Here is a 24,338-nt window from a genome sequence, read left to right as displayed (position 1 = left end):
ATATAGGTAAATCCCTACCCTTCTTATGATCAACTTAGATACAAAAATTATAGAAATACTTTTTTTCAAATAAACGATGTAATTTATACATATGTAAGAATTATTTAACACTTGTCACTAATTTTCCTTTTTAAATAATTTTAATTTCTAAATTCTAAGAATTTTTATATACACACATATATACACATTCAAACTGCTTATAAATTATGCAAGTACCCAATGTTTGTAAATGATGAAGTTTTTAATAAAAGTAAAACGACCGTTTTTAATTGTGTAAAATATATAAAACAATTAAAATTATTAAAACAATTTTTTCTGTATATTTATTACATAAGGGAATAAAATATAGTAGTAGACAGATTTCGTTTCAGAAGTTTTATTTGACACATTTGGCGGTCTTTTTCACAATCGCGTGGAAACGCGCGTGCATGTAAACGGAGGTCCTAGTTTTTGTCATTTCTACTCTAAATTAGATCGTATTTCGTAGCAAAATGAGCGAAAATGTACAAGGAACGTTTGTATCGGAGAAAATTTCTAAGATCAGATGGAAACATGCAGATTTTGAAGATGCTACTAATTTTATAACCGGTAGTTGGGATGATCCGGTAGGGTTATCTTCAGTAAACTTAACCTATTGCATATTGTATTAAATAATGTATTGTATCACAATAATTTGTAATATTGTAATTTTCTATCATGTAATAGGTAAATAAAGTAACACATTGGACATTTCAAATGAATGATGATGGTGAATCCTATCCGGCAGTCGTATCATCTTATGCGATTCTCGGAGACGTAACTGAAATAAAGGTTTTTACTTTATAATATATAAAAAATATCATGGACAATGTTTTCATCAACGTTTTATTATTTTTACAGTTTATTTCAAAAGATTTCTTCGTGGTGTCAACATCTATAGGTACTGTCAGGTTGTTACAGATTCCTGAAAATCCATACTCTCAATTTAAAGAGCACATGTCATGGGAATTTATACACAAATTTGAGTAAGTTTTATTTATATATTAATATTATAAATTAATTATACATTAATTAAGATTTATTTTTTTTTAAACACCGTTTATGTTTCATTAATCTTTTTTTAATAGTAATACAAGCGATTATGCATCTTGTACTGGACTTTCTACGTTTGAGCAAGACATAGTTTCAGTGGGTGAAGATGGGAGAATTAATCTTTTAACAGCTGGGCAGAAGCAGCCAATTAGATCTATTAGTACTATAAAATTTTATTTCGTACATAAAATATTTATTTTATATGTTGATTTTACACATAAATAGCTGAATTTATGTTTTAGATGATGCGGATAGTTGCTCTATATATTGTATTGATTTCTTAAGACATAATGAGATACTTACAGGAAATTTAAGGGGACATATGAAAGTGTGGGATTTAAGAAATGATCAAGATCTTCCTGCTACAACATTCATGCTTTCTGATCAATCAAAAGTATAATCTCTTTAATATTATCTCTAGGAAATTATTTATATATCTCCAAGTAAAGAGAAACTTTTGCAGACAGAAGCTACAAGTATTGCTCATCATCCTACTCAGAGACATATTGTTGTGGCTGGTGGTGGAGATGGCAGCTTAACAGTTTGGGACTTGAGACATAATACATACCCAATGTCTCAACTCAATGCCCATGCTAAGGCTGTTAGCGAAATACTTTTTCACCCTGATAGACCAGAAAATCTATTTACGTGTTCGACAAGCGGTGAATTATGGCATTGGAATAATGCTCAGCATTCGAAACTAAGTTTAGGTAAGTTTTGTAATAAACAGATCTCATTGTATATTAGTAAATTATTCCTTTTTTAGACCCTACAAATACACATTGGTTAAACACGATTGGTACAAACGGTAAAGTTAATGTAACATCGCTTTGTAGTGCTATGCACAAGCCAATAAACAGTATTGACATCGATAGATCAACATTACTCTTTGGATGTGATAATGAAGCAACGTATATTGTTAGGAATATAGCTGTTTAATAACTATCCTAATTATATATTTTTCTAATTGTAACTTACGGAGAAATAAATATCTTTTTTATCTTATGTCTGTTTATTTCAAGATAATGCGCAAAATTGTTCATCTTTACATAAATTTAAAATTGACCGCCTTCGAAATGAATTTCTTGTTTCGTAGTTATTTTATGGCACTTGTAGCTCCATCTATCGTTGCTTTTTGTGATTACGTTTACAGGAAGCTTTGGCCTGTTAGTTTGCCATTTTGTGACGCCTTGTGTGGAAGTTCGTAAACAGATTTTGCTTTGCTTGCCTGCGGAGGGACAAGAATTATGTCAAAACGAAGGATCGAGGTTGTGGATCCGTATATTAAACGGAAAGCGTGAGTGTTTTGAAGCATTTTTAATTGTAAAAGTTAAGGAGTTCGATGAGATATTTTGCCATGTGCATCGTTACAAGTTTTTGTGATCCTATCGCGCATCTCGTTGAACGAACCCCGCTTCCTGAAAATAATCTATGTAAAATACCATTGATCCGTTGAACAATAATGTAATAAAAGGATCTAACGTTTTAAATTCATAGAACAATTCTTTTCTACTGCTGTTGACTGACTTGATCAACTCATCCATAAAGGTTCTCAACTAAATTTCTTTCTTCAATAGTATGTTGTATATTAATATATATGGGAAATTAATGCATAATTTCACAATACGCTGAAAACATACGCGTTATAGATAATTATAGATACACGAGAAAAATTTCGGATGAACTTAAATATCATTTGTTTTCCATCTGATTGGTTTTCATAACAATGAAGTGTTCTCAACTTTCATTATTTTATGTCATTGTCACACATGTATTATTTCGTTGTTATGTGATTAAAATAATTTTCAAATAGTAAATTGGACCAGCTTCATTTACTCTATAGTTTATCTGTTGTTTTATAGAGATGGCTCGGCTACATCGAATAGCACAACTATACCTTCGACAGCACCAAAAAATCAAGTTCAGCTAAATCCTTATACTGGTCTACCTTTTACACCAAGATATCATGAACTTTATAAAAAGAGAATTACTTTACCAGTATTTGAATATCGTACTGATTTTATGAGGTTATTGGCACAACATCAATGTATTGTACTCGTTGGAGAAACAGGTTCTGGAAAAACTACACAAATACCACAATGGTGTGTAGAATATTCAAGGCGTATTGACAACAAGGGTGTTGCTTGTACTCAGCCAAGGAGAGTAGCAGCTATGTCTGTTGCACAAAGAGTTTCAGAAGAAATGGATGTTCCATTAGGTATGTATTATGTCCTTTTAACTTTGAAAACGTTTTTATATTTTTGAACTAAAAATTGAGGTATATTTATATAATGTCTTCACAACAATTTTTTAAACAGGTGTGGAAGTAGGGTACAGTATTCGTTTTGAAGATTGTAGTTCTCCGAAAACTATATTGAAGTATATGACTGATGGTATGCTGTTGCGTGAAGGCATGTCAGATCCCATGCTTGATGCTTACCAAGTGATATTATTAGATGAAGCTCATGAAAGAACTTTAGCCACAGATTTGCTTATGGGTGTGTTAAAAGAAGTGATTAAACAAAGACCGGATTTGAAACTTGTGATTATGAGTGCAACTTTAGATGCTGGAAAATTTCAACAGTATTTTGATAATGCACCCTTAATGAACGTACCTGGCCGAACTCACCCTGTTGAAATTTTTTATACACCTGAGCCTGAAAGGGATTACTTAGAGGCTGCTATCAGGACAGTTATTCAAATTCATATGTGTGAAGAAGTAGCAGGAGATTTGCTCCTCTTTTTAACTGGTCAAGAGGAAATTGAAGAAGCTTGTAAAAGAATCAAAAGGGAGATGGATAATTTAGGTCCAGAAGTAGGTGAACTTAAATGTATACCACTCTATTCTACACTGCCTCCAAACCTTCAACAAAGAATCTTTGAACCAGCACCACCTACAAAGCCTAACGGTGCTATTGGTAGAAAAGTAGTAGTTTCAACGAATATTGCGGAAACGTCGTTAACTATCGACGGTGTCGTCTTTGTGATAGATCCTGGATTTGCGAAACAGAAGGTACTGTGAAGGTCGTCTCAGTAGATCATTATTATTTTTTATTCTTGTACTGCATTAAATCAGTTTTTTAAATTCCCATTATATTATTTAACAGGTATACAATCCCAGAATTCGTGTAGAATCTCTCCTTGTATCACCCATTAGTAAAGCATCTGCACAGCAAAGAGCTGGTAGAGCTGGTCGCACAAGGCCTGGAAAATGTTTCAGATTGTATACGGAGAAAGCATATAAAAACGAGATGCAAGATAATACTTATCCTGAAATTTTAAGATCAAATCTTGGCAGTGTTGTATTGCAACTGAAAAAGCTTGGCATTGACGACTTGGTATATTGCATTTCTCAAGAATATAATTTATTTCTAATTGAATATTTTATTAAATAATTATTTCCATAAACTGTTTTTGCTATAGGTTCATTTTGATTTTATGGACCCTCCTGCACCAGAAACTCTTATGAGGGCTTTAGAACTTCTTAATTATTTGGCTGCTTTAGACGATGATGGAAATCTCACAGATTTGGGTGCCGTGATGGCAGAATTTCCATTAGATCCTCAATTGGCAAAAATGCTCATTGCATCTTGCAATCATAACTGCAGTAATGAGATATTAAGCATTACTGCTATGTTGTCAGGTACAGTATTATTAAGAACATTTTTTCTATCACATCATTAGGTTCATACTTTTCTTGCGAATAAAGTAATTTTAATACGATAAAAGCAAAAGTCTAAGTCAGGATCATGGTAAGGTAACGTGGTTTTAAATTGATGATTGATGTTGTATTAGTCCCGCAGTGTTTTGTGAGGCCAAATGAATCAAAAAAAGCTGCGGATGATGCTAAAATGCGATTTGCACATATCGACGGAGATCATTTAACGTTACTGAATGTTTACCACGCTTTTAAACAAAGTAAGTACCTGCAACTATTTTAAGTCTGCATTTGTGACATTACAAGTTTTAATTCATGTTTCTTTATAGATTTCGAAGATCCACAATGGTGTTACGATAACTTCGTCAATTACCGATCTTTAAAAAGTGGGGATAATGTTAGGCAACAACTAAGTAGAATAATGGATAGATTTTGTTTAAAACGTACCTCTACAGACTTCACATCAAAAGATTATTATATCAACATTAGAAAAGCCCTTGTGAACGGTTTCTTTATGCAGGTAGATGTAACTAAAAATAAGATTTATAACAAAAAATATTTCTTGTATACGTAGTACTACCTCTTTTTTATGTATATTAGGTTGCTCATTTAGAAAGGACCGGTCATTATTTGACTATTAAAGATAATCAAATTGTACAACTTCATCCAAGCAGTTGTTTGGATCATAAACCCGAATGGGTAATTTATAACGAGTTCGTGCTTACGACCAAAAATTATATCAGAACAGTTACAGATATTAAGCGTAAGTTACATTTTTATTAAATAATATGAGAGAAATATATCTCTGTAAGCATATGTAATAAATATTATATTTTTTATAGCTGATTGGTTGCTTAAAATAGCACCACAATATTATGATTTACAAAACTTCCCACAATGTGAAGCAAAGAGACAATTGGAAGTGATCCAAGCGAAATTAGATTCGAAACAGTATCAGGAAGGATTCTAACCTCTATATATTTTAGTTATCTTTAAAAATGGTGTCACACACACATACACACACAAAATCATTGATAATGTGTGGTTGATCTGTTTTCGGCATTCCGTCGAACACACAGTTTTTTCAAACATAAAGAAAAAAAATATATATTAAATATTGTGAGACGCGGCCGAAAGGATAGTTGTCTGCTCTGTATTTTCACTTAAAAAATATCTAAAGAAAAAGACAAATTTTAATGATATTTATAATTTTGTACAAGCTTTAGTGAAACTTGTACGTTTTTTAGGCTGGTATACTGTCAAAAATTTGAATGTTTGTAGACTTTGTTCTGTCCTAATATGAAACAAATGAAGATTGACCTTTAATCTGTTAGAAGGCATATGGAAGGCATAGTTTATTGATAAATGGTTTATTTATGTACATTAAAGAAAAATTTAGTAACTAAGTAATTTTACCAGTAGAATTTGTTGATCAACGTTTGCACACTCGGAATGTACTACTAGATAAAAAATAGATTAATTTTTGTATTAAATGTTGAACAAGTATGTCAGATAAGATGTATACAATGCTTGCTATCGATAAGAGCAATGACTTTACATAAATTCAGCATAAATTATATGTTTGCTGTTTTTTCTTAAGATCAAGTAGTACCGTTTTATGTGTTATATATTTCACTTTTTCCAAGTACACACAGCCGAAAATATTACATATTTATTATAATTTTATTATGACTGAAATGTGCGTATAACTTATGCAAAGTTTTTCCTGTTTATTATCAACACAGAATTGCACTGTAACAATTTTACACAAAGATAAATGAAAAAAGCAATCATAAAGAATTGGAAATACGACCGTAAATTATAGTATGAAAAATCTTTCTAAGAATCTATGTGATACATTTAAAAAGAATCAAATTATTCTTATTTATGAATGGTAGCATAATATAAATTGCAACCCTTTTCCGCGGTGAGGAATTAACTTACAATATTACAAGCTATCTCAACAAGGCGAGAAACAAATTAAACTTAATTATTATTCAAATAATAAATCTTCAATGCTGTCTGATATAGACTCTATGCAGACGAGCGATTTTTATCCATGCGATATTGTTGCGGTCATATGTCATTTTTTTTATTTTCCCTGTTTGAAACAGCGGAAACAGACATATGGTCACAACGATATCGTGCGGACAAAAGTCGCTCGTCTGCATCGGGTCTTAGGATAATCGTATACGTTAAGAATCGTGAAATGTTTTCGCTTGTTTTAGAATTGAAAATTTTTAAATAGTTCGAAATATTATTATACTATAAAATACTTTTTTCTAAACAAGATATAATGTCGCCAGATTTAAAAATGTTTTGCGTGTTTAACATGTTCAATAATAGTTTGTTTTTGTAAATAAAAAATACGCAGGTATTAAGAGAACATAGAATCACGAAAGATGATCGCGAACAGTTTTCATTGTATTGTACCACTTCATTCCAATAAAATATTAAAAATATGATTCAATCGTAATAATTGTTATAACGAACGAATTTAATTTTTAATCTTAAAATCTATGTGAACTTATTGAGCATTTATAATTGGAAATTTTATACATAGTACATTACGTTTTACGTAATACATTAAAATATTTGATGGTTACAGTTTATAGTTCCTTATCGCGATTCTTATATGTTGCAAGAAATGTTTGAGAACCACTGAGAAAGCACGAGGATCGTTGTATTTCATCATTTACCAATTTTCGTGAAATTGAGAATTATGGCATCATTCATGGTACCGGTTGCAGCGAGATTTACTCGTGTCACGATTGATAGTTTGCACAATTTAAATAAGAACATTTTACTTAGGTAAGATTCCGAACATTTTAGTTCGTTATGTTAAAATATGCGATTCATTGAACTTATATTTCAACGTACATATAGAGGTTAGATTGCTACATAGTGTTTATCCATTACTTTATTATTATACAATTTTTTTAAGTAAAATTGTAATATATTTAATAAAGATGATCATATATTTTTTAAAGCTGTTACATATTTAAATGAAACCTTACATAGTTAATTGGTTATGTTATTAGTAATAGATTTGAATAATTCTTTATGATAAAAAATGTGTTAATAAATAAGTGTTATAAGTATTAATAATACTTTATGCCAAGTTATTCTTTTTGAAGAAGAAGAAAACATTGATGTCTTAAAGATTTTTTTCATGATTTGAAGGTTAACTCAACCATCACATGTTTCTTGGCAAAGGCAAGAGTATAGTACTATTACAGAAGAACAACAATCAGAAAGGGGAGAACCACAATCTCCACAACTGGAACTTACAGAAACTGAAAAGAAATTGAAAGCAGATATTGATCTCATTAATAAGGAATTACTGGATCTTAAAACTCATAAAAATGAATTAGAAGATAAATACAAACGAGCGCTTGCTGATGGAGAAAATCTTAGAACTAGACTAACTAGACAAATTGAAGATGCAAAAATATTTGGCATCCAAGGATTTTGTAAGGATCTCCTAGAAGTAGCGGATATTTTAGGCAAGGCTACAGAAAGTGTACCAAAGGATGAACTTACAGAAAAAAATCCACATTTAAAAACATTATATGAAGGTTTAAAGATGACAGAGGCACAGTTACATAAAGTAAATAAGAAAATATAATTCAACTACATTTTCATATACTAAATAATGCACTAAATTATTCCTTTGAAATGTATTTGTATAGGTGTTTAAAAAACATGGTTTAATATCACTAAATCCACTGAATGAAAAGTTTGATCCTAATCAACATGAAGCACTATTTCAACAGGTAAAATTTTTGTGTTTTATTTATATAGATTATTGTGTATTAAATTAATAAGGATTATATTTTTTTCACATAGGAAGTTGAAGGCAAAGAACCAGGAACAATAGTAGTTGTATCTAAATTGGGCTACAAATTACATGAACGAGTAGTAAGACCAGCATTAGTTGGTGTTGCCAAAGGATAATTTATGATTGTTTGTTAATCAAATGGAGATTAGATGTAATCTCATAAGAGCTATCTGTGAATAAAGTGTTGGCACGTATATATTGTAATTAAAATTAAAATGTAACACATCAAAACATGAATGTCATACAAATGATATAAAAAAAAATTGGACCTAATTTTATGAAAAATATACTTGTTCTTATTCTGTTAGGTTTAAGAGAGAGTGTAATATGAATCTGAATTTTTATGTTTTTTTGATTGACAAATAGATATACGTATTCAAATATCATTTCTTTTATTATTCCATATTGCATTCTATTATAGCATGAAAGAATAATATTTAATTTTGTAGGAAATTTATTATAAAATTTATAAAAATAAATAGAGCATTGTAGTATAAATATAAAAAATATTACAATATTGGACTTGTAATGAAATAAAAAACCGTTACTGTTTATAATACTTCAGTTTTATCCTAAACATCTAACATCTTTCAAAAACTTTGTACAAGTCAGGCAAATTGGCTATTTGTAATATTGTTGAATCATGTGCAAAATGTTTAGGAGGAAGAAAACTCTCCTTAATTGCACCATATAGAACATGTTCTGTAATGTACTTCCATTCATGAGTATCATGTACAAGACTCATTTGACTATAATATTTTGCTGTTTCCCTACAAATGGTTTGAAAGCATGGTTGTTCCGACGACCACTCTACTTCAGTAGCTAAACGTAATATATAGAGAGGAAGACCACTCACAGATGGAAAATATTTTTCTGAAAAGGAAACAAAAGATAATCTTGTATTGGGTTCTAAAGGTAGTTTATTAAAATATATTTACCTAATAATACTGGTAAAGATTTTAAATTTCCCTTTTTATCTATAACAATAGAATAATACTCTTTTAACATATCAGCTTTCTCCAATAACAATTCTTTAACACTTGTAGCTAATTCCTCTTTTGGCCCATCTTCCTCTGTCCATCCAGCTTCTTTAGTCTCTAATCCTAACATAGCTATATCATATAAAGGAAGTGCCTCCTGCAAATAAGTGTAACTTGCAATATAATAATAATGTTCTTTGTCGATGTACATACCGAAAATTTGATGACTCCGTAATTTGCAAAATCATAGAGCATAATTTCATAAAATAGTTCCTCCCTAGATGTAACAAAAACGTTCTTAATCAAGTTTGATTTTTTATATATATTATGAATGTTTTATGGATACTTACGCTAATTTTTGCGTATTGCAAAGATACAAATTGACTCCACTTTGAACTAAAGCGGAAGACTGATCGATACAACCAACAAAAGTTAATTCTGATAAAATATGTTTCAAACCATCGTGACATGCGTCTTCTACTTCTTTACGTAATTTCAATACACTCGTTAATTTTACTTCTCTTCTAAAATTATTTATTGAATAGGATTTAAATTCGTATGAACTTTCTCTGTCACCATTCTTATTGTCATTGGTTTCTTTTAGTATTTGTTCAGTAATAATTTTCGTCTCGTTGGGTTTATTGCACTTTTCAGGTTCGTCGTTTCTTATTTCTTTATCTATACTATTTTTATCTGTCTTTTGTTCTTCTAATTTAATACTTTTATTTCCAAAGTATTTATACACTTGTTTACGTGCTTTATCTGCAATAACGTCGATACATTTTTCTTTCATAGAGTTATCTGTTATATTTTGATCAATTTCTTCATTTGTCATTTCTAAAATATCTTGCGCGCCATTTGATTCATACTGTTCTTTGTTAATATTTGCGGTAGATAAATCTAAATTAGATTCATCAAATACCGCAGAATCTGACTCAAGTGGACTTGTATCATCTATGATATTACTCCACGGAGTATCCGATTTTTCTGTTGCTTTTGGTATAACATGCGTGGAGATATCCTTTTCTTTAGTATCATTTACATCTGATATCAAGTGCTGTATTTTATTTACATCTTTCTCGTCATTACTATTAGAATCTTCAACTTTACTCTCTTTGAGATCAATATCATCATTGTTTCTAGCATATCCCATTGCGGTATGAATGGTAAAATTAAATTTGTCCAATTTTTGATCAGATGCATCAGTTCTGATCATTTCTTGAGGACGAATTTTTTTCGTTCTATCATCTTTATCTTTCTCATATTCTGGCAAAATTTCTTTCAAAACTTCTTTTGTGATATCTGTTTTTGGCAACCGTGCTTGTACATAAAATGTTTTAGAAGCACTATTCCCAGATAGTTTCTCATCTAAAGCGAGCTTCATTCTTTCAATAATAGAATTTTCATGGAGAAATTTAACTTCATGTTTTGTTGGATGTACATTAACATCAACATTTTGCGGATCAATTTCTAAAGATATATAACACCATGGGTGGGTCTTTTTTGGAATATAAAATGTATAGATTTCTTCTAGCATTTTTCGAATAGCTGAAATAAGGTAATTGTAAGATATCATCTTTATGTATAAAATCTTTTTGCTCTAATACTTTAAAACTTACAGGATGATTCTACTAATCTGTTATTAATGAATAAAAGAAATATCATCCTTTTGCTTGTGTAATTTGGATTTGTTACCAAAGCATGCATTTTAAATCTATAAATATCATCTGTAAGTTCCACTTCTAATAATTCACGAAAAACAGGATTGCCATAAAGTATTCTTATGTTGTTCATCTTACTTGAATTATGTGGTGTTCGAATCTAAATGTTAGAAACATATTCATACATTTATAAATAATAGCATTCAATTGTGTGACTATTTTTACATAGTAAAATACCTGAGGTGTAACTTCACCATGTTTCTTTAATGTGAACCCTACAGTAGGATTATGTATTGCATATTTTGTAACTACATCTGAAATTTTGTTGAATTCTTCGTTTGGATTAGAAAAAGCCTTTCTTCTTGTTGCAACATTATAAAACAAATTCTCAATTAATATTGTGGTACCTTGATTTCCAGCGCATAATTTAGGTGGTGCTTTTAGCTTACTATCAACATATGATGCTCTAGTATGAAAATGATATTGTTAAAAACATTTGCTCAGATTTCATAACACTTTATATAATTAAACATACTTATAAGCACATTTCTCATCTGCAGTTTTTGTTGTGATTGTTAAAAGTGATATATGACTAATGCTCGCCAAAGCTTCACCACGAAATCCAAAAGTCGATATTGCCTGAAGATCTTCAAATGCTTGTAATTTACTTGTTGTAAATCTTTCACAAACAATTTCCATGTCTTCTTTTCTAATACCTGTTCCATTGTCTTGAATCTGTGATTAGTAGTGAATATTTAGTTGTAATAATAACTTTCCTACTTGAATAGTTGGAGAAAATACCTGTAATAATTTTAATCCGCCTTCTTTAGCAATAATTTGTATATTAGTTGCTTTTGCATCAAGACTGAAACATTTGTAATATAAAGTGTGGAGTGTAAAAGACATACATACAACAATTGTGATTCAAATATCTAACCTGTTTTCCATTAATTCTTTTAATGCATTTGCTGGTCTTTGTATTACTTCACCAGCTGCGATTCTATTCACTACAATTTTGTCTAATCTCTTTATTTTTCCCGTTCCATCCATTTTTAATCACGCTGTTTTTAGATTTTTATCCAAACCTCGAGAAACAAGAGTCAAGTGTTACTCTCATTTACACCATAGTGTATGTATAGTAATTATGTTATATATTATACAATATAACTATATTTGTAATAATAAGAAATGAAAATACAAAGTCTAGTCTCAGAAAGTATGTATTTTTACTTATAATAAGAGTGCATTGTACATATTACACGATTTGTGTAAGTTGGTCTTCGTGCCGAACTTTTGAATTTAAATTAGCAAGTATGTCACTACTTTCTCCCGCTACTTTATACCTCGTTTTGATATATTTATCGGTGTTTTGGATGCGTACAGAATTCGGAGTCAGTGGATGCGCGCAATTGATCATCTGTGGAAACTTATTGAAACGCGAGATTGAGTGTATTAAGAGTCCGCTATGAATGCTGAGCTGTTTAGCAAGCGAACAGTGAATATTGCGCTCAGTGCGAATGATCATACGACTATGATTTATTGTTATATACACGAAATGAATGACACGAAAGGTAAGTGTCTGAATACATGGTGACAGTGTGTTCATTTATTTAGTGTTTGTCTAGTGAATTTTTCGTAACAATCAATCGCGTAAATCTATGTTCGAAACATGTTGAAAATGGCTAACTACAGAAACATCACGTTGAAGTTTCACCATGTCTATAAAGTATCGATTTTGAAAAGTAGTTTTGCTATGTTTATGTATGACATGTTTTATATTCTTGCAGGATATGATATCTTTCGAAGCAGTCGCCTATATGCAAGGCCTGTTTAGCTGAATAAGTAGTACAATAGTACCTTGATTCTTTTCTTCCATCTTTAATTTTCCGATTGGAACATTCCAGAAGTTCATGAAGTATTCTCGGGATAATGTCACGAAAATCTCCAACTAATTGAACCAGCAAGCGATGTTCGTATTGCAAATGCATTATTTTGCTTTTATTCTGTTTCTCCTGGTTTGCGTTATATAATAAGTAAAAATTTATGGTTGATATTTTCAAGCCTCAAAAGATAATTTTTGCAATCATTTCTAGGACTTTCGCATAAAGCAGTATGTTTGTCTGCTTTGGTCTGCTGGGGTCTAAAATGTATAGAATATATAAAAGGCTTGCTATTCATCTGATAGTGCCATTGAGAGTGTCACGTAAACTTGAGGATTAGATGATAAAAAAGAGAAGGTTGAGTCGTAACACAACTTTATTCACTAACACAGCACAGGTTTACAATTGATGTTGACTATTCTAACGGTGAAGAATAAGTGAAGTTTTTACTGATGATACTGTGTCTGAGGAAAGTTAGGGGTGGGTTGTGTCTAAGGACATGGGACCATCGGATTTGTTGATGACAATTTTGGTTAGGAAAGTGAGGACAGTAGACATTGCTTCTGATTGGATAAAAGAAGCTTGGTGGACTAGGAAGGGTCTTAGCCGCTCTCGATAGATAGTTGCTAGTGTGAAGTATCATACGTGAGAAAAACTAACTTTCCCATGTCTTCCCGTAGTAAACAATAAGCTTTAGAAACGAGTCAGTAAAGAGATGTCGATGTGGTCTGAAGAACTTTAGTTAGAAAATGCCTGAGATTTATGATAGGTCCTTAAGACTATTAAGGGTATGCAGTAAGGATGTGCGGACATCTGGTTGCCATCTTGCCCATGGTGTGTGGCCTGGTCTAGGTAGAGTGTCCCCTGATGTAACAGTGGGTCATTGAAGTAATTAAGGGTATACACATATCTGTCCTCTAATGTGGATTGACGTCACATACCCCTTTCCTTAGATTGAACTTAGTCCTCGAAGTTCCTTCTCTTCTTTAAGATGGATGGGTGGAATTTTGCCTTGGGTATCTGCAGGTCGAAGGTTACGTGTGAATCGTTGCTGGTGCTGGGCACAGGTAGCATCGGAGTGTATATGTTGATAGGTGTCGGGTTGATGGGAATCAGAGTGCTGGCTGATGGATTGTTATTGTTATCGTATTTCGCTTGATTTTACAGCAGAATAAATGGAAGCACAATTTTGGTATTGCTATTTTGTTGAGGAAGCATAAGCATATGAGAGCAATGGATAAATATCCTATAATTTGTAATATAGATATTCCCCATGATTTAACTTGATCGATTCCATGAGCAAAAGTTAGTTGATTCGTTCGATCTTCGATTTCATTCAGAGCACTTTTGTATCCGTAATTATCGTTAATACGTTTCGGAGTTTTCTTTAGTTCATTTAGTAAAATAGTCCAATTTGAATTATTAGTTATATTGACTGTTTTGATTTTAATCTCGTAATGATATTACTACTACTGATTCTCATATGGTTATTCTTGTACATTTCTACAGTTTTATTGGTTTGTAATAAGGATGGTTTTTCTAATCTAACAATTCGATTTGCCTTTTCTTCGAAAATGCTCAGGTCTATTGGGTTTTCTGGTATAGCTATAAAGTGATTTTCGGCATTTAATGGAATGAAAGTTATATCTTCAACGTTATAAACTACTACTTTACAGAATTTGACAGTGTTTTTTGCGCTTAAGATTTCAGAGTTACAATCGTGTTTTACTCGGCGGTCGTGAATCGGCTGGGTTTGTTTGCAAATGTAAAAATCAGATATAGAACGGCATTGCTTATCTAAATAGTTTTGATCGGCATTGATGTAATTTAGTCCTGACGTTAAGAATATCGGATGAATTACTAAAGGTGCTAAAAAGATTTTGTTCCTGAGAGATGATATGGGGTATACCTGTTCTATGTCCCATTCCATGTCTATAATTGTTGGTACCGAAATTATAAAGAAAACTTTGCTTTGTCGAGTAAGCAACGTGAGTTCTGAGATGAATGTGAGCTAAGGATTGTAATTTGATGCTAAGTGTTCTGACATTATTTAGTTTTGCTTGTAAAGAGCGTATTTCTGGTAATATGATACAATCTTTTTGTATCTCGCAATGATTCTTAACTTCGGCTACTCCATTTTTAATATATCTTATTTGTTCTAATACAGTACTAATATCTATTCCTATAATAACATGTATACGTTCGCTATAAAGATATGCTTTGGATCCGTTAAGAGTGGTAATGCCGATGGCAAGGGTGATCGTCCTGAAAAATAAGGTTTTATTCTGTTACCGTGGATTTTCTTAACTTTATCTCTAATAAGAATCTCATAATACGGTGTCTTGACTGACTTAATGACGTAGGGTCCTAACCATTCGTCGTCCAATTTATCTGATTTATGATCATTGTGAAGGAGTATACGATCTCCTTCCTTAAATAAGGCTTGAGTTTTAATGATTTTTCTTTTCTGATCTCTCATATATCTCTTTCTACTTTGTTCAAGAGTGCTCTTAGCTATCATTCTATATTTCTGCAATTGTTTTTGTCATAATGCAAACATTTCTTCGTAGATGTAATTGGAAGTTCGGGATACGGAAGATGGGAGGTTAGCTTTTCTTCCAAATGTTAGTTCGAAGGGTGAAAATCCAGTTGCATCGTGTATCGCGGTATTATACCCTAAGCAAATAAAGTCTAATACCTGATCCCATTCTTTATTAGAATCGTGTAGGCTTGTGCAAATCATGTCTTTTATTGTGGCGTGTGTTCGTTCTAAGAATCCGTTAGATTGAGGATGAAAACTAGTGGTCTTTATATGTTTGATTTTAAATGCTTCTTCAAATTTTTCCATTGTCCTTGGTCTGTTAGTATTGTTCTGGGTGCTGAGAAGATGTAAATGTAGTGGTGTAGTAGTGCATCGATAATTGATTCGGTTCGTTGTGTTTTCAGTGGTACTAAAACGAGATATTTCGTTAGGTCATCGTAAATCGAAAGAATATATTGATTTCCACGTGTGGTTTTAGGCATCGGACCAATTAGATCCATGGCTATCTTTTCGTTTGTTTCTACTGGTGTCTGAGGAATTATAGGTTGTTCCTTGGGTCTGATTCTAACTAGCTTTTGTCGTTGACAAGCTACACAATTTTTTATAAAATCTTCTATCTTTTCCATGTGGTGTGGGATTTTGAATTGGTCTTTGATTTTACTATATGTCTTTTGAATACCTAAGTGTTCACTAATGTCGTTATGGTTTTCGCGTATAATGTCTAGGGCTTGTTCGTCAGTTATGGTTTGTATCGGTTCGTATGCAAAAGTTATTTCTTCAATTTGATCGTTGATAAACATGAGTGTTACTTTGCTTCTAGCTTTTTCGGTTTCGGTAAAACTATTGTCTCCTATTCCGATTTTCTTGTGTTTCTTGGTTAGTTCAATAATTTTTCGAATCCAAGTATCCTTGTCGAATGGACCTAATGTTTCTCTATTCAATTGATAGAATGTGTGATCGTTTGGCGTAATTTTAAGTCGTCTCGGTGTTGTCGCGTCTTCTGACCATGCGTTAAAGTGTTCTACAATGTCTTTAGAGGTTGCAGGTGTGTCTGGGACTGATTTGTCGGTAATTTGGTAAATTTTTCTGGAAAGTGCGTCGGTTGCTGTGTTCTCTTTACCTTTGTAGTGCTGAATTTCGTATTCATATTCTTCGAGTCTAAGTCTTCATCTAATTCATCTAGAGGAAGGGTCTTTGCAATTTTTGAGCCAAGTGAGTGCTTGGTGGTCGGTTCGAATAATGAATCGTCTTTCTAACAGGTATTGCTTGAGTCTTTTAACTGCCCATACGATAGCTAATAATTCCTTTTCTGTGGTAGAATAATTTTTCTCTGGTGGGTTGAGTGTTCGTGATATGTAACAGCAAGGATGTCCGACTTGTGATAGGATTGCGCCTATTCCTTCATTGGAAGCGTCTGTGGTAAGTGTGAATGTTTTCGTGTAGTCTGGGTATGCTAAAACTGGAGTTGAGCATAACTTTTCTTTCAGTGTGTCAAAGCTTGTTTGTTGCGTTTCTGTTCATCTAAAAGGATTGTCTTTCTTTGTGAGATCTGTTAATGGTTTGGCGAGTTTGGAAAAATTTTTAATGAATTTTAAAGTCTTTAACTGCGGAGATCTTTTTAGGATTTGGCTTTATGTGTTATGGCGTGTACTAAGTATTCTAATTCAGGTTTTAGAAATTCGCATTTGTCGGGTTGGATTTTTAGTCCTAACTCTTTTAGTCTTTGTAGTACTATAGCAAAGTGTTCATTATGTTGTTGAATTGTACTACACTGTTGAATTGTATACAAAGCAGTATTTATTCAATAATCCTCGTAACGCGGTATCCATCGTGCGTTGGAAGGTGGCTGGGGCGTTTTTTAAACCGAATAGCATACGATTGTAGTGAAAGTGTCCCTGAGGTGTGCTAAAGGCTGCATATTTCTTTGAGTCGGGGTTCATAGGTATTTGATGGAATCCTGAAGATAAATCTCGTCACAAGAGACTGAAATTCGTTCTGACTCTGCCATCATCACACATCGTGAGTTACATTAAACGGAAGATAAGACTTCATCGCTAAGATCTCTAATTTTCTTTTCACAAGAAACGTAATACTGTTTAGTTTAGTATACCCATGCATAGATACGCGTAGTATGTGTAAATACGCATAAGATTATCGCTTAGAAAAATAGACGTGCGCGAACCACTTTATAAGTGAACTTATTGTACTTATATTATACTTATACTATTATTTATACTACTATGAACAGGCCGGATAATCTATTTTTTAAATTTTATTTTTTGCAGTGATAAAACATGTCGGAAGCTCCCGCAATTGGAATTGACTTGGGCACCACGTATTCCTGCGTCAGTGTCTTCCAACATGGAGAAGTCAAGATCATTCCAAATGATCAGGGAAATCGAACGACACCGAGTTTTGTCTCCTTTACAAACGGAGAAATACTGATCGGCGAAGCAGCCGAAGATCAGATGGAGACAAACCCATTGAGCACTATCTTTGGTAAATAAAACCAATCCAGTATTTACTACATCAATTTCTTCTAATCCTCATCCCTTCTTAATTTTGTAGTATCCATTTTTGAATTTTCATACATATTTTTTCATTTAATCATAATAATTATCGAGTTTCAATGGCAAACGACGTAAGTGCCAAAAAAGAAGGAATGACCTTTTAAATGAAAGAAGATGCAAATTTCACACTTGACATCATGATGGATATAAATGCTAGAAAAATTTAGTTTACGTTTTTAGAGTTATCGTAGGATGGGATGAAAGACATAATTTTGTTTTTCCTTGCCTATTTGTATTTAGAGCTATGAATAATTTCCGGAGTTTGCATTATTTCCTATTTTAGCTCTTCGATCTGTATTATCGTATTATAGAATTATTTATTCAGAAATATAAGAAATTAGGATTTCCAATGATTTCTATCCTATATGATAAGTTTACTGATAAATGGATCTATTTACAGTGGATTAAACAGGAAACGATGGTTATTTAACGTGAAATAAATGCAATAATGTGATATACCTAATACAACTAAATTGATAATTCACAACTCACAACAACTCGGAAACTCTCTCTCGACTCAACTCTCTCAACTAATTAACTTCTCATAACTCGACTCTCAATTAATGACTCCTCACAACTCGACTCTCAGTTAACGACTGCCTATTAATTCGTCTTTTTCCCTTAACCTCTTAGGTACGATGCGCCACTATACTGACTCATTCGCTCACTGTTTGAACCAAATGATCTTTTTCATTTGTCTTGCTTCACACTTCTTTTGCCCTTACAACGTTTTATAACAGTGTTAACAATATATAGACAGAATATCTTCGTTTCTGTAGTCTTTGTTTTTGATACGCCAGTGTCAGGTATCAATTGTTGTTTTTCGTTAATATAAATATACCATTATTAGATGCACTACATTCATTATTTTTTCATCATTAGACGTACTACATTCATTCATATCTGTATGTATTTGTTTTCTTTTTACCATACGAAATGTAATAGCGAATACCTTTGCGCATTGCACTATCGCGTGACTGAAACTACGTTACTACTTTATGCTTTTATTTTACATACATCTGAAATATTATTTCTTTTTGTTTTTTGTTTTCATAAAATATTTCGCGAGTGTTGATTTTGTTTAATGGGAATGATCATCACGAAGAAGTATAGAAGAGACTAACAGAAATAACATGTAATTATATACCTCATTATTCCTATAAATTGTTCACATTCCTTACCTTTATTAACATATCATTTAAACATTTCTATAATCCATCTTTATTTGTAATATATTATTAAATTGTAATATTTTCTATTAAACAGATACGAAGAGACTGATCGGCCGTGGCTATTATGATAAGACGGTACAGACAGACAGGAGATACTGGCCCTTTGTGGTGGTAAATGATAAAGATAAAGTAAAGATCAGGGCTTTATACAAGGGTAAAATAGAGAGATTCTTCCCTGAAGAAATATCTTCCATGGTGCTTAAGAAGATGAAGCAGACAGCAGAAGCGTACTTAGGGAAGACTGTTACCGACGCCGTTGTTACTGTTCCAGCAAACTTCAGTATCTCTCAGAGACAAGCCACCAAAGATGCAGCAGTAATTGCAGGTCTAAACGTTTTGAGACTAATGAACGAATCAACAGCGGTGGCGATAGCTCATAGTTTATACAGACAGGACACAGAAAAGAAGTCCGCGTTGATCATTGACTTAGGAGGTAGCACCTTCGATGCTTCCGTTGTTACCATTATGAATGGTAATTTCGAAGTCATAAAAACACTAGGCGATAGTCATCTCGGCGGAGAAGACTTCAATGACAGAATGGTGGATTATTTCGTTAAAACTATCAGGATGAACTATAGGAAAGACTTAAGAATAAGGACAGTCGAGAATATCAAGGTTCTTAATCGATTAAGAATCGCGTGTGAGAAGGCGAAGAGAACTTTGAGTTCATCAACGAAAGCCAGGATCGAAATAGATTCTCTCTTCGAGGGCATTGATTTCTACGTAGACATCACCAGAGAGCAATTTGAACAACTTTGCGAGGATCTGTTCACAAGGATATTGAATATAGCTACGTTAGCTGTGAAGGATGTATACCATCTTGACCAGTTTGTTCTAGTCGGCGGATCTAGCAGAATACCAAAGATTCAGAAATTATTACAAGATCACATATGTTGCGATTACACAGAAATTAACAAATCGATCAATCCTGACGAAGCTGTTGCCTATGGAGCAGCTGTACAGGCTGCTATTTTGCGCGGCAATAAGTCGGAAGTACTTCAACGTTTATCACTAGTGGATATCCTTAACCTACCTCTGGGTATAGAAGGAGCTCGTGGTGTCATGATACCCGTGATCGAGAAGTACAAGAGGATACCAATAAAAGAAACGAAAACCTACACAACGTATTCCGATAATCAACCTGATGTCCTGATCCATGTATGCGATGGTGACAGAGCTATGACTATAGATAATAATAGTGTCGGCAAGTTCGAGCTTACTGGCATTCCACTTGCACCTAGGGGCGTACCCCAGATTCAAATAACATTTGACATCGATGCAAGTGGTATTCTGACCATCTCTGCCATTGAGAAATCAACTGGAAAGGAGCACAAAATTACCGTCAGGAACCAAGAACGATCGGAGGCAGGCATCAACAGTATGGTGGAGAAAATGAAAATGTATTGTAAGGTAGATCAAGATCAACAGGATTGCTGCCGAGAACTCCTTGACGTTCCATTGTTTGGACACGAAGAGTACAATACTGGAGGATGAGAAGATCAAAGATAAGAGCGATTCGTCTAACAAGCAAGAGGTTACCAATAAATGGAACGAAGTAATTTCATGGTTGTATGCGAATCAATCGGCAAAGGAAAAATTCGCTGATAAACAAAAAGAATTGGAAGCCATCTGCAATTCTATTGTTATATTACTTAGTAGTTAATTCTTTTTATAGTTACTTATAGTTAATTGCATTAAGGTGGAGCCACACCTAGTGGATTCCCTGGTGGATTCCCTGGTCCTGCTCCAGGAGGCGGTAGCGCGGGTGCTCGAGAACCAGCCATCGGACAAGTTGACTAAATGCAACACACTGTCCACTGAACTGAACATCTTTCTACATTTCATCTTATTTATTTCAACATCGCTTTGTACATCGATTCTCATATTTATTTATCATAGAAATATTTATGTTTTGAGATCAGAGGCTTTATTTTACTGTAAGAAAAGTATTGAAAATTCGTAATGTATTTCGTCGTGTGTACTTATTTGTATCTACATCACATCTTACCTACTTGTATGCTTTTCTCCCTCTCCCGCCCCTCTCCCCATTTCTCTCTCTCTCCCTCTCTCACTCTCTCTCTCTCTCTCTCTCTGCCTCTCTCTCTCTCTCTCTCTACTTACACACATTTACTTTACTTATCTCTGTGAGTATCTAGAGGATTTATTTCGACAGATTTATCAACGTTTTTCATTCTTGATATTCAGAAACCTTCTGGCTTATAGAACTGTACCAGAATGATCAAGTACGTGGTGATAACGCTGATAAACTGAAAGTAAATATACACGAATATAATTAACAACATCATATAAATATCAAATATTATCGTACTCACTCTTGTTAGCAAAGAATTATTCATTTCAAAGAAATCACACGCAGTAAACGTAATTCTATATTGTGTCAGTTGCAATGAGAAATCATTGATTTCGTTTCGAACACAATCTTGTTCGAAAGTTGATCGCAAAAGACTTTCCATTCCGAATCCATTCAGATTCAAGGCGACATTATCACGGTATTCATTATCGAAGATTCCTAACTGCTCCGGCTCTTTGTTACCGAAGCAAGACAACTTGTTAAATTTCGTCGAGTGTTGTGTATTCAGTATAAATTTACTGATATATAGCCCAATTTTATCTATCTCTCGGTGGGTCAGTGTGCACAGCCAACACATCAAAATGAATTGAAGCATATAAATTATCCAGATCACGTTGTTCAGAAATATGAAACCACTTTTCTGTTCTGCGGCGCTCATGTAGATTCTAAACAGTTTCGCAACCACCATTATAAAAGCGTTCGTAGAACACAACAGCAGATCAATGCCATAAATTTCGTTCACTGTCATTATTATGGAACACATCTCTGCAAGAAATCGATCGATCACAAAGACGAAGTGCACAGAATTATGAGAAAATTGTTTTATAGTGGCGAGGGACGAGGAAAAAAAGTCGTGTGTTTTAATTCGAAGAGAGAAAATAAATTTTGCCTTTGATTTTAAACTATGCCCTTTGGAGATTTTTGCCTTCAAACAGAAAAATTCTGTTCCACTTACGTCACTCACTCCGAATTTATACGCTAAGAAACAAGCCATCATTCTCTACGTACCATTATACAGTCTTCTAATTCTTCTGATCTTCAAGGCGATCCAATAGGATGTTAGCGTTTCATCTAACTGTTTGATCATCTCGTTGATTGCTCTAAATTTGTGGCAGATCATGTATACGATGACATCGAACACGAAGGTGTTTACTAAAGTTTGCGCGATCGTGTAATAGAGAAACAGATCGGAAACAAAGATCTGATCAGGTGCAATGAAATAGTAATAAAGGATATGAACAGCTAGCGACACCGGACCACATAATAACGCTATTATAATGGCCAAGATTTGGCTGATTTTTACGCATTCATCATTGATCGACAACCCTTTGCTAATATTTTGATTCAACGATTCCAACATCTTCATCAATTCAGGCCATTTATCGTAATGTCTTATTATATGATAAACGTAGTAATAGGCTGCGAGATGGCACATAGTTTCGTTCATGCAGTACATAATTTCGAATAACTTGCTGGTGAATTGTTTGCCAAAATTTGCAAAGTCCGTTGCACTGAACGCGATGATCACCGAGCACACGCTGAAATGGATCAGTCGCAGGATGACGGTGATCCATTTTGGACAATTCTTCGGCCTAGCCACTCCGACTCCTAACAACCAAGAAATATACATTATTGGACGTAATGTAATTTCTGGTTTCGTCGGATTACTCTCCACTCGGACGCTTATCTCTTCCTCCATGGCGGTTAATTCTTTCTACTAATATTTCTAAAAGTCTTCTACTAAAAGTCTCTACTTTACTTTAGAGAAATATCAAAGAACGAAGTTTCCTCGAAACGATGCGTTTTCTCAGGGGCAACACGGAATATTGAGCTTTTAATTCGAGAATTCGTGGCCCGCGTAGTTTGCTAATTAATCTGATAGTATGGAAGTTCATACATGATTTAATGTTTTAGCGTGACTTATGCGTGACACTTTCATTCGATGGAAGCAGGATTAGCATGAAATTAAAATCAGGGAGAAAAGATAAAACAAACTTTTATGGATGAGGGGCGAAAGGCGCAACAGTGGTTCCGTGACATGTGTGTATATGTATATCGAAAAACGAGCTTTATTCGCCCAACGACTATATTACAATTTTATTATACAGTAAACATTTAAAATAGAATAAAACGATAACGTTGAACATCGACCGTTTTTTTAATCTCTCTGTTCGTTTCTTCGGTTTTTAGAAATCAGGCAGCGGGTCGAGTCGAATCATCTCGTAATAATAATAATCATAATAATCATGATAATAATAATGATAATAATATGCGGGGTTGTGGCGATATAATTCATTAGAATTTAAATCCCTTCGGTGTGTTTTAATAGAGACTGGCAATCGTTCGAATACGATCGATTTCGATAAATTGGGTGTGCAATCGTCGCCATACCGCGCGCCTTTATATGCTCTGTTTTTTTTATCCTTTTTTTTATCGTATTTCTTGTTTGCTGGGGAGGATCATGTATGTGTGTTTTGTTTTCTTTGTGTGTGCGCGTGTGTATGTGTGTAACAATGATTCAATGACTTCGTTCACGCAAACACTTACAACGTAGAATCGCGTAGTCGCAATAACGTTCTTAAGACTCTCGTTTCTTTTTTTCTTCTTTTTCTTTCTGTCTCTCTCTCTCTCTCTCTCTCTCTTTGTATTTTTGTTACTGTGTTTCTTTTCTTATTCTTCTTTTAAATTTATTTAGTTATTATTTGATCGGGAAAGGCAGCGTAATTATTCGAACACGAGATGTTGATACATGTTTTTTCATATTTTTCTCTTTTGTTTAATTGTTCTCTCGTTCTATATAGACAAGGGATG

The 24,338-nt window shown here is 33.3% G+C and overlaps 6 protein-coding genes across 10 annotated transcripts; 4 read left to right on the top strand and 2 right to left on the bottom strand.

Annotated features, from left to right (window-relative positions):
- The first annotated feature begins 391 nt into the window (after positions 1 to 391).
- On the top strand, positions 392 to 2,076 carry LOC122576084 (nucleoporin Nup43). The gene is made up of 7 exons (XM_043745930.1): positions 392 to 605; positions 706 to 810; positions 880 to 1,004; positions 1,107 to 1,231; positions 1,314 to 1,465; positions 1,535 to 1,781; positions 1,838 to 2,076. The coding sequence occupies exons 1-7, from the start codon at positions 492 to 494 to the stop codon at positions 2,008 to 2,010; spliced, it is 1,041 nt and encodes a 346-aa protein (XP_043601865.1). The 5' UTR covers positions 392 to 491; the 3' UTR covers positions 2,011 to 2,076.
- A 142-nt stretch (positions 2,077 to 2,218) lies between these two features.
- LOC122575562 (putative pre-mRNA-splicing factor ATP-dependent RNA helicase PRP1) lies at positions 2,219 to 7,194 on the top strand. Its single transcript, XM_043744647.1, has 9 exons — positions 2,219 to 2,368; positions 2,934 to 3,289; positions 3,390 to 4,084; positions 4,179 to 4,409; positions 4,495 to 4,714; positions 4,867 to 4,989; positions 5,059 to 5,249; positions 5,330 to 5,492; positions 5,572 to 7,194. Exons 1-9 carry the CDS (start codon positions 2,319 to 2,321, stop codon positions 5,697 to 5,699), a joined length of 2,157 nt encoding a protein of 718 aa, XP_043600582.1. The 5' UTR covers positions 2,219 to 2,318; the 3' UTR covers positions 5,700 to 7,194.
- Positions 7,195 to 7,303: 109 nt separating this feature from the next.
- On the top strand, positions 7,304 to 8,956 carry LOC122575573 (grpE protein homolog, mitochondrial). Its single transcript, XM_043744666.1, has 4 exons — positions 7,304 to 7,540; positions 7,913 to 8,339; positions 8,422 to 8,505; positions 8,579 to 8,956. The coding sequence occupies exons 1-4, from the start codon at positions 7,452 to 7,454 to the stop codon at positions 8,684 to 8,686; spliced, it is 708 nt and encodes a 235-aa protein (XP_043600601.1). The 5' UTR covers positions 7,304 to 7,451; the 3' UTR covers positions 8,687 to 8,956.
- A 118-nt stretch (positions 8,957 to 9,074) lies between these two features.
- Positions 9,075 to 12,694, bottom strand: LOC122575559 (DNA mismatch repair protein Mlh1). 4 transcript variants are annotated; one of them, XM_043744639.1, is made up of 10 exons: positions 12,593 to 12,694; positions 12,149 to 12,296; positions 12,013 to 12,076; positions 11,747 to 11,946; positions 11,449 to 11,677; positions 11,170 to 11,371; positions 9,901 to 11,098; positions 9,764 to 9,827; positions 9,509 to 9,707; positions 9,075 to 9,443 (listed from the first exon to the last, which is right to left on the bottom strand). In XM_043744639.1, exons 2-10 carry the CDS (start codon positions 12,259 to 12,261, stop codon positions 9,151 to 9,153), a joined length of 2,562 nt encoding a protein of 853 aa, XP_043600574.1. In that variant the 5' UTR covers positions 12,262 to 12,296; positions 12,593 to 12,694; the 3' UTR covers positions 9,075 to 9,150. The 4 variants fall into 4 exon arrangements, with proteins under 4 accessions (XP_043600574.1, XP_043600573.1, XP_043600575.1 ...); XM_043744638.1 differs by having other exon boundaries at positions 12,555 to 12,689; XM_043744640.1 differs by lacking the exons at positions 12,013 to 12,076; positions 12,593 to 12,694 and having other exon boundaries at positions 12,149 to 12,289.
- Positions 12,695 to 16,750: 4,056 nt separating this feature from the next.
- LOC122575564 (heat shock 70 kDa protein cognate 4-like) lies at positions 16,751 to 21,402 on the top strand. Its single transcript, XM_043744649.1, is given in 5 exon segments — positions 16,751 to 16,892; positions 16,952 to 17,052; positions 17,919 to 18,132; positions 19,470 to 20,862; positions 20,864 to 21,402. Coding segments are annotated over 3 exon segments (1,833 nt in total). The 5' UTR covers positions 16,751 to 16,892; positions 16,952 to 17,052; positions 17,919 to 17,927; the 3' UTR covers positions 21,099 to 21,402.
- Positions 21,403 to 21,543: 141 nt separating this feature from the next.
- On the bottom strand, positions 21,544 to 24,127 carry LOC122575568. Of its 2 annotated transcripts, XM_043744660.1 has the most exons (3): positions 22,536 to 24,127; positions 21,769 to 22,292; positions 21,544 to 21,702 (listed from the first exon to the last, which is right to left on the bottom strand). In XM_043744660.1, the coding sequence occupies exons 1-3, from the start codon at positions 23,224 to 23,226 to the stop codon at positions 21,637 to 21,639; spliced, it is 1,281 nt and encodes a 426-aa protein (XP_043600595.1). In that variant the 5' UTR covers positions 23,227 to 24,127; the 3' UTR covers positions 21,544 to 21,636. The 2 variants fall into 2 exon arrangements, with proteins under 2 accessions (XP_043600595.1, XP_043600594.1); XM_043744659.1 differs by having other exon boundaries at positions 21,544 to 22,292.
- Positions 24,128 to 24,338: the final 211 nt, after the last annotated feature.

The sequence above is a fragment of the Bombus pyrosoma genome, linkage group LG15 (assembly GCF_014825855.1).
Source record: "Bombus pyrosoma isolate SC7728 linkage group LG15, ASM1482585v1, whole genome shotgun sequence".
NCBI classification, from domain to species: domain Eukaryota; kingdom Metazoa; phylum Arthropoda; class Insecta; order Hymenoptera; family Apidae; genus Bombus; species Bombus pyrosoma.
This window is presented reverse-complemented; position numbering and strand designations above follow the sequence as displayed.

What these genes read in the sequence shown, in the direction of transcription:
- LOC122575573 (XM_043744666.1), top strand. Translation starts at nt 7,452, where the DNA reads ATGGCATCATTCATGGTACCGGTTGCAGCGAGATTTACTCGTGTCACG. An exon ending in CAGAGGCACAGTTACATAAA is followed by an intron (nt 8,340 to 8,421) that starts GTAAATAAGAAA and finishes GTATTTGTATAG; the next exon opens with GTGTTTAAAAAACATGGTTT. An exon ending in ATGAAGCACTATTTCAACAG is followed by an intron (nt 8,506 to 8,578) that starts GTAAAATTTTTG and finishes TTTTTCACATAG; the next exon opens with GAAGTTGAAGGCAAAGAACC.
- LOC122575562 (XM_043744647.1), top strand. Translation starts at nt 2,319, where the DNA reads ATGTCAAAACGAAGGATCGAGGTTGTGGATCCGTATATTAAACGGAAA. An exon ending in CCGTATATTAAACGGAAAGC is followed by an intron (nt 2,369 to 2,933) that starts GTGAGTGTTTTG and finishes GTTGTTTTATAG; the next exon opens with AGATGGCTCGGCTACATCGA. An exon ending in AGCTTGGCATTGACGACTTG is followed by an intron (nt 4,410 to 4,494) that starts GTATATTGCATT and finishes TTTTTGCTATAG; the next exon opens with GTTCATTTTGATTTTATGGA.
- LOC122576084 (XM_043745930.1), top strand. Translation starts at nt 492, where the DNA reads ATGAGCGAAAATGTACAAGGAACGTTTGTATCGGAGAAAATTTCTAAG. An exon ending in GAGACGTAACTGAAATAAAG is followed by an intron (nt 811 to 879) that starts GTTTTTACTTTA and finishes TTATTTTTACAG; the next exon opens with TTTATTTCAAAAGATTTCTT. An exon ending in GAATTTATACACAAATTTGA is followed by an intron (nt 1,005 to 1,106) that starts GTAAGTTTTATT and finishes TTTTTTTAATAG; the next exon opens with TAATACAAGCGATTATGCAT.
- LOC122575568 (XM_043744659.1), bottom strand. Translation starts at nt 23,226, where the DNA reads ATGGAGGAAGAGATAAGCGTCCGAGTGGAGAGTAATCCGACGAAACCA. An exon ending in AATTAGAAGACTGTATAATG is followed by an intron (nt 22,293 to 22,535) that starts GTACGTAGAGAA and finishes GATTTCTTGCAG; the next exon opens with AGATGTGTTCCATAATAATG.
- LOC122575559 (XM_043744639.1), bottom strand. Translation starts at nt 12,261, where the DNA reads ATGGATGGAACGGGAAAAATAAAGAGATTAGACAAAATTGTAGTGAAT. An exon ending in GATGAGAAATGTGCTTATAA is followed by an intron (nt 11,678 to 11,746) that starts GTATGTTTAATT and finishes TTTTCATACTAG; the next exon opens with AGCATCATATGTTGATAGTA. An exon ending in CAGATTAGTAGAATCATCCT is followed by an intron (nt 11,099 to 11,169) that starts GTAAGTTTTAAA and finishes ACCTTATTTCAG; the next exon opens with CTATTCGAAAAATGCTAGAA.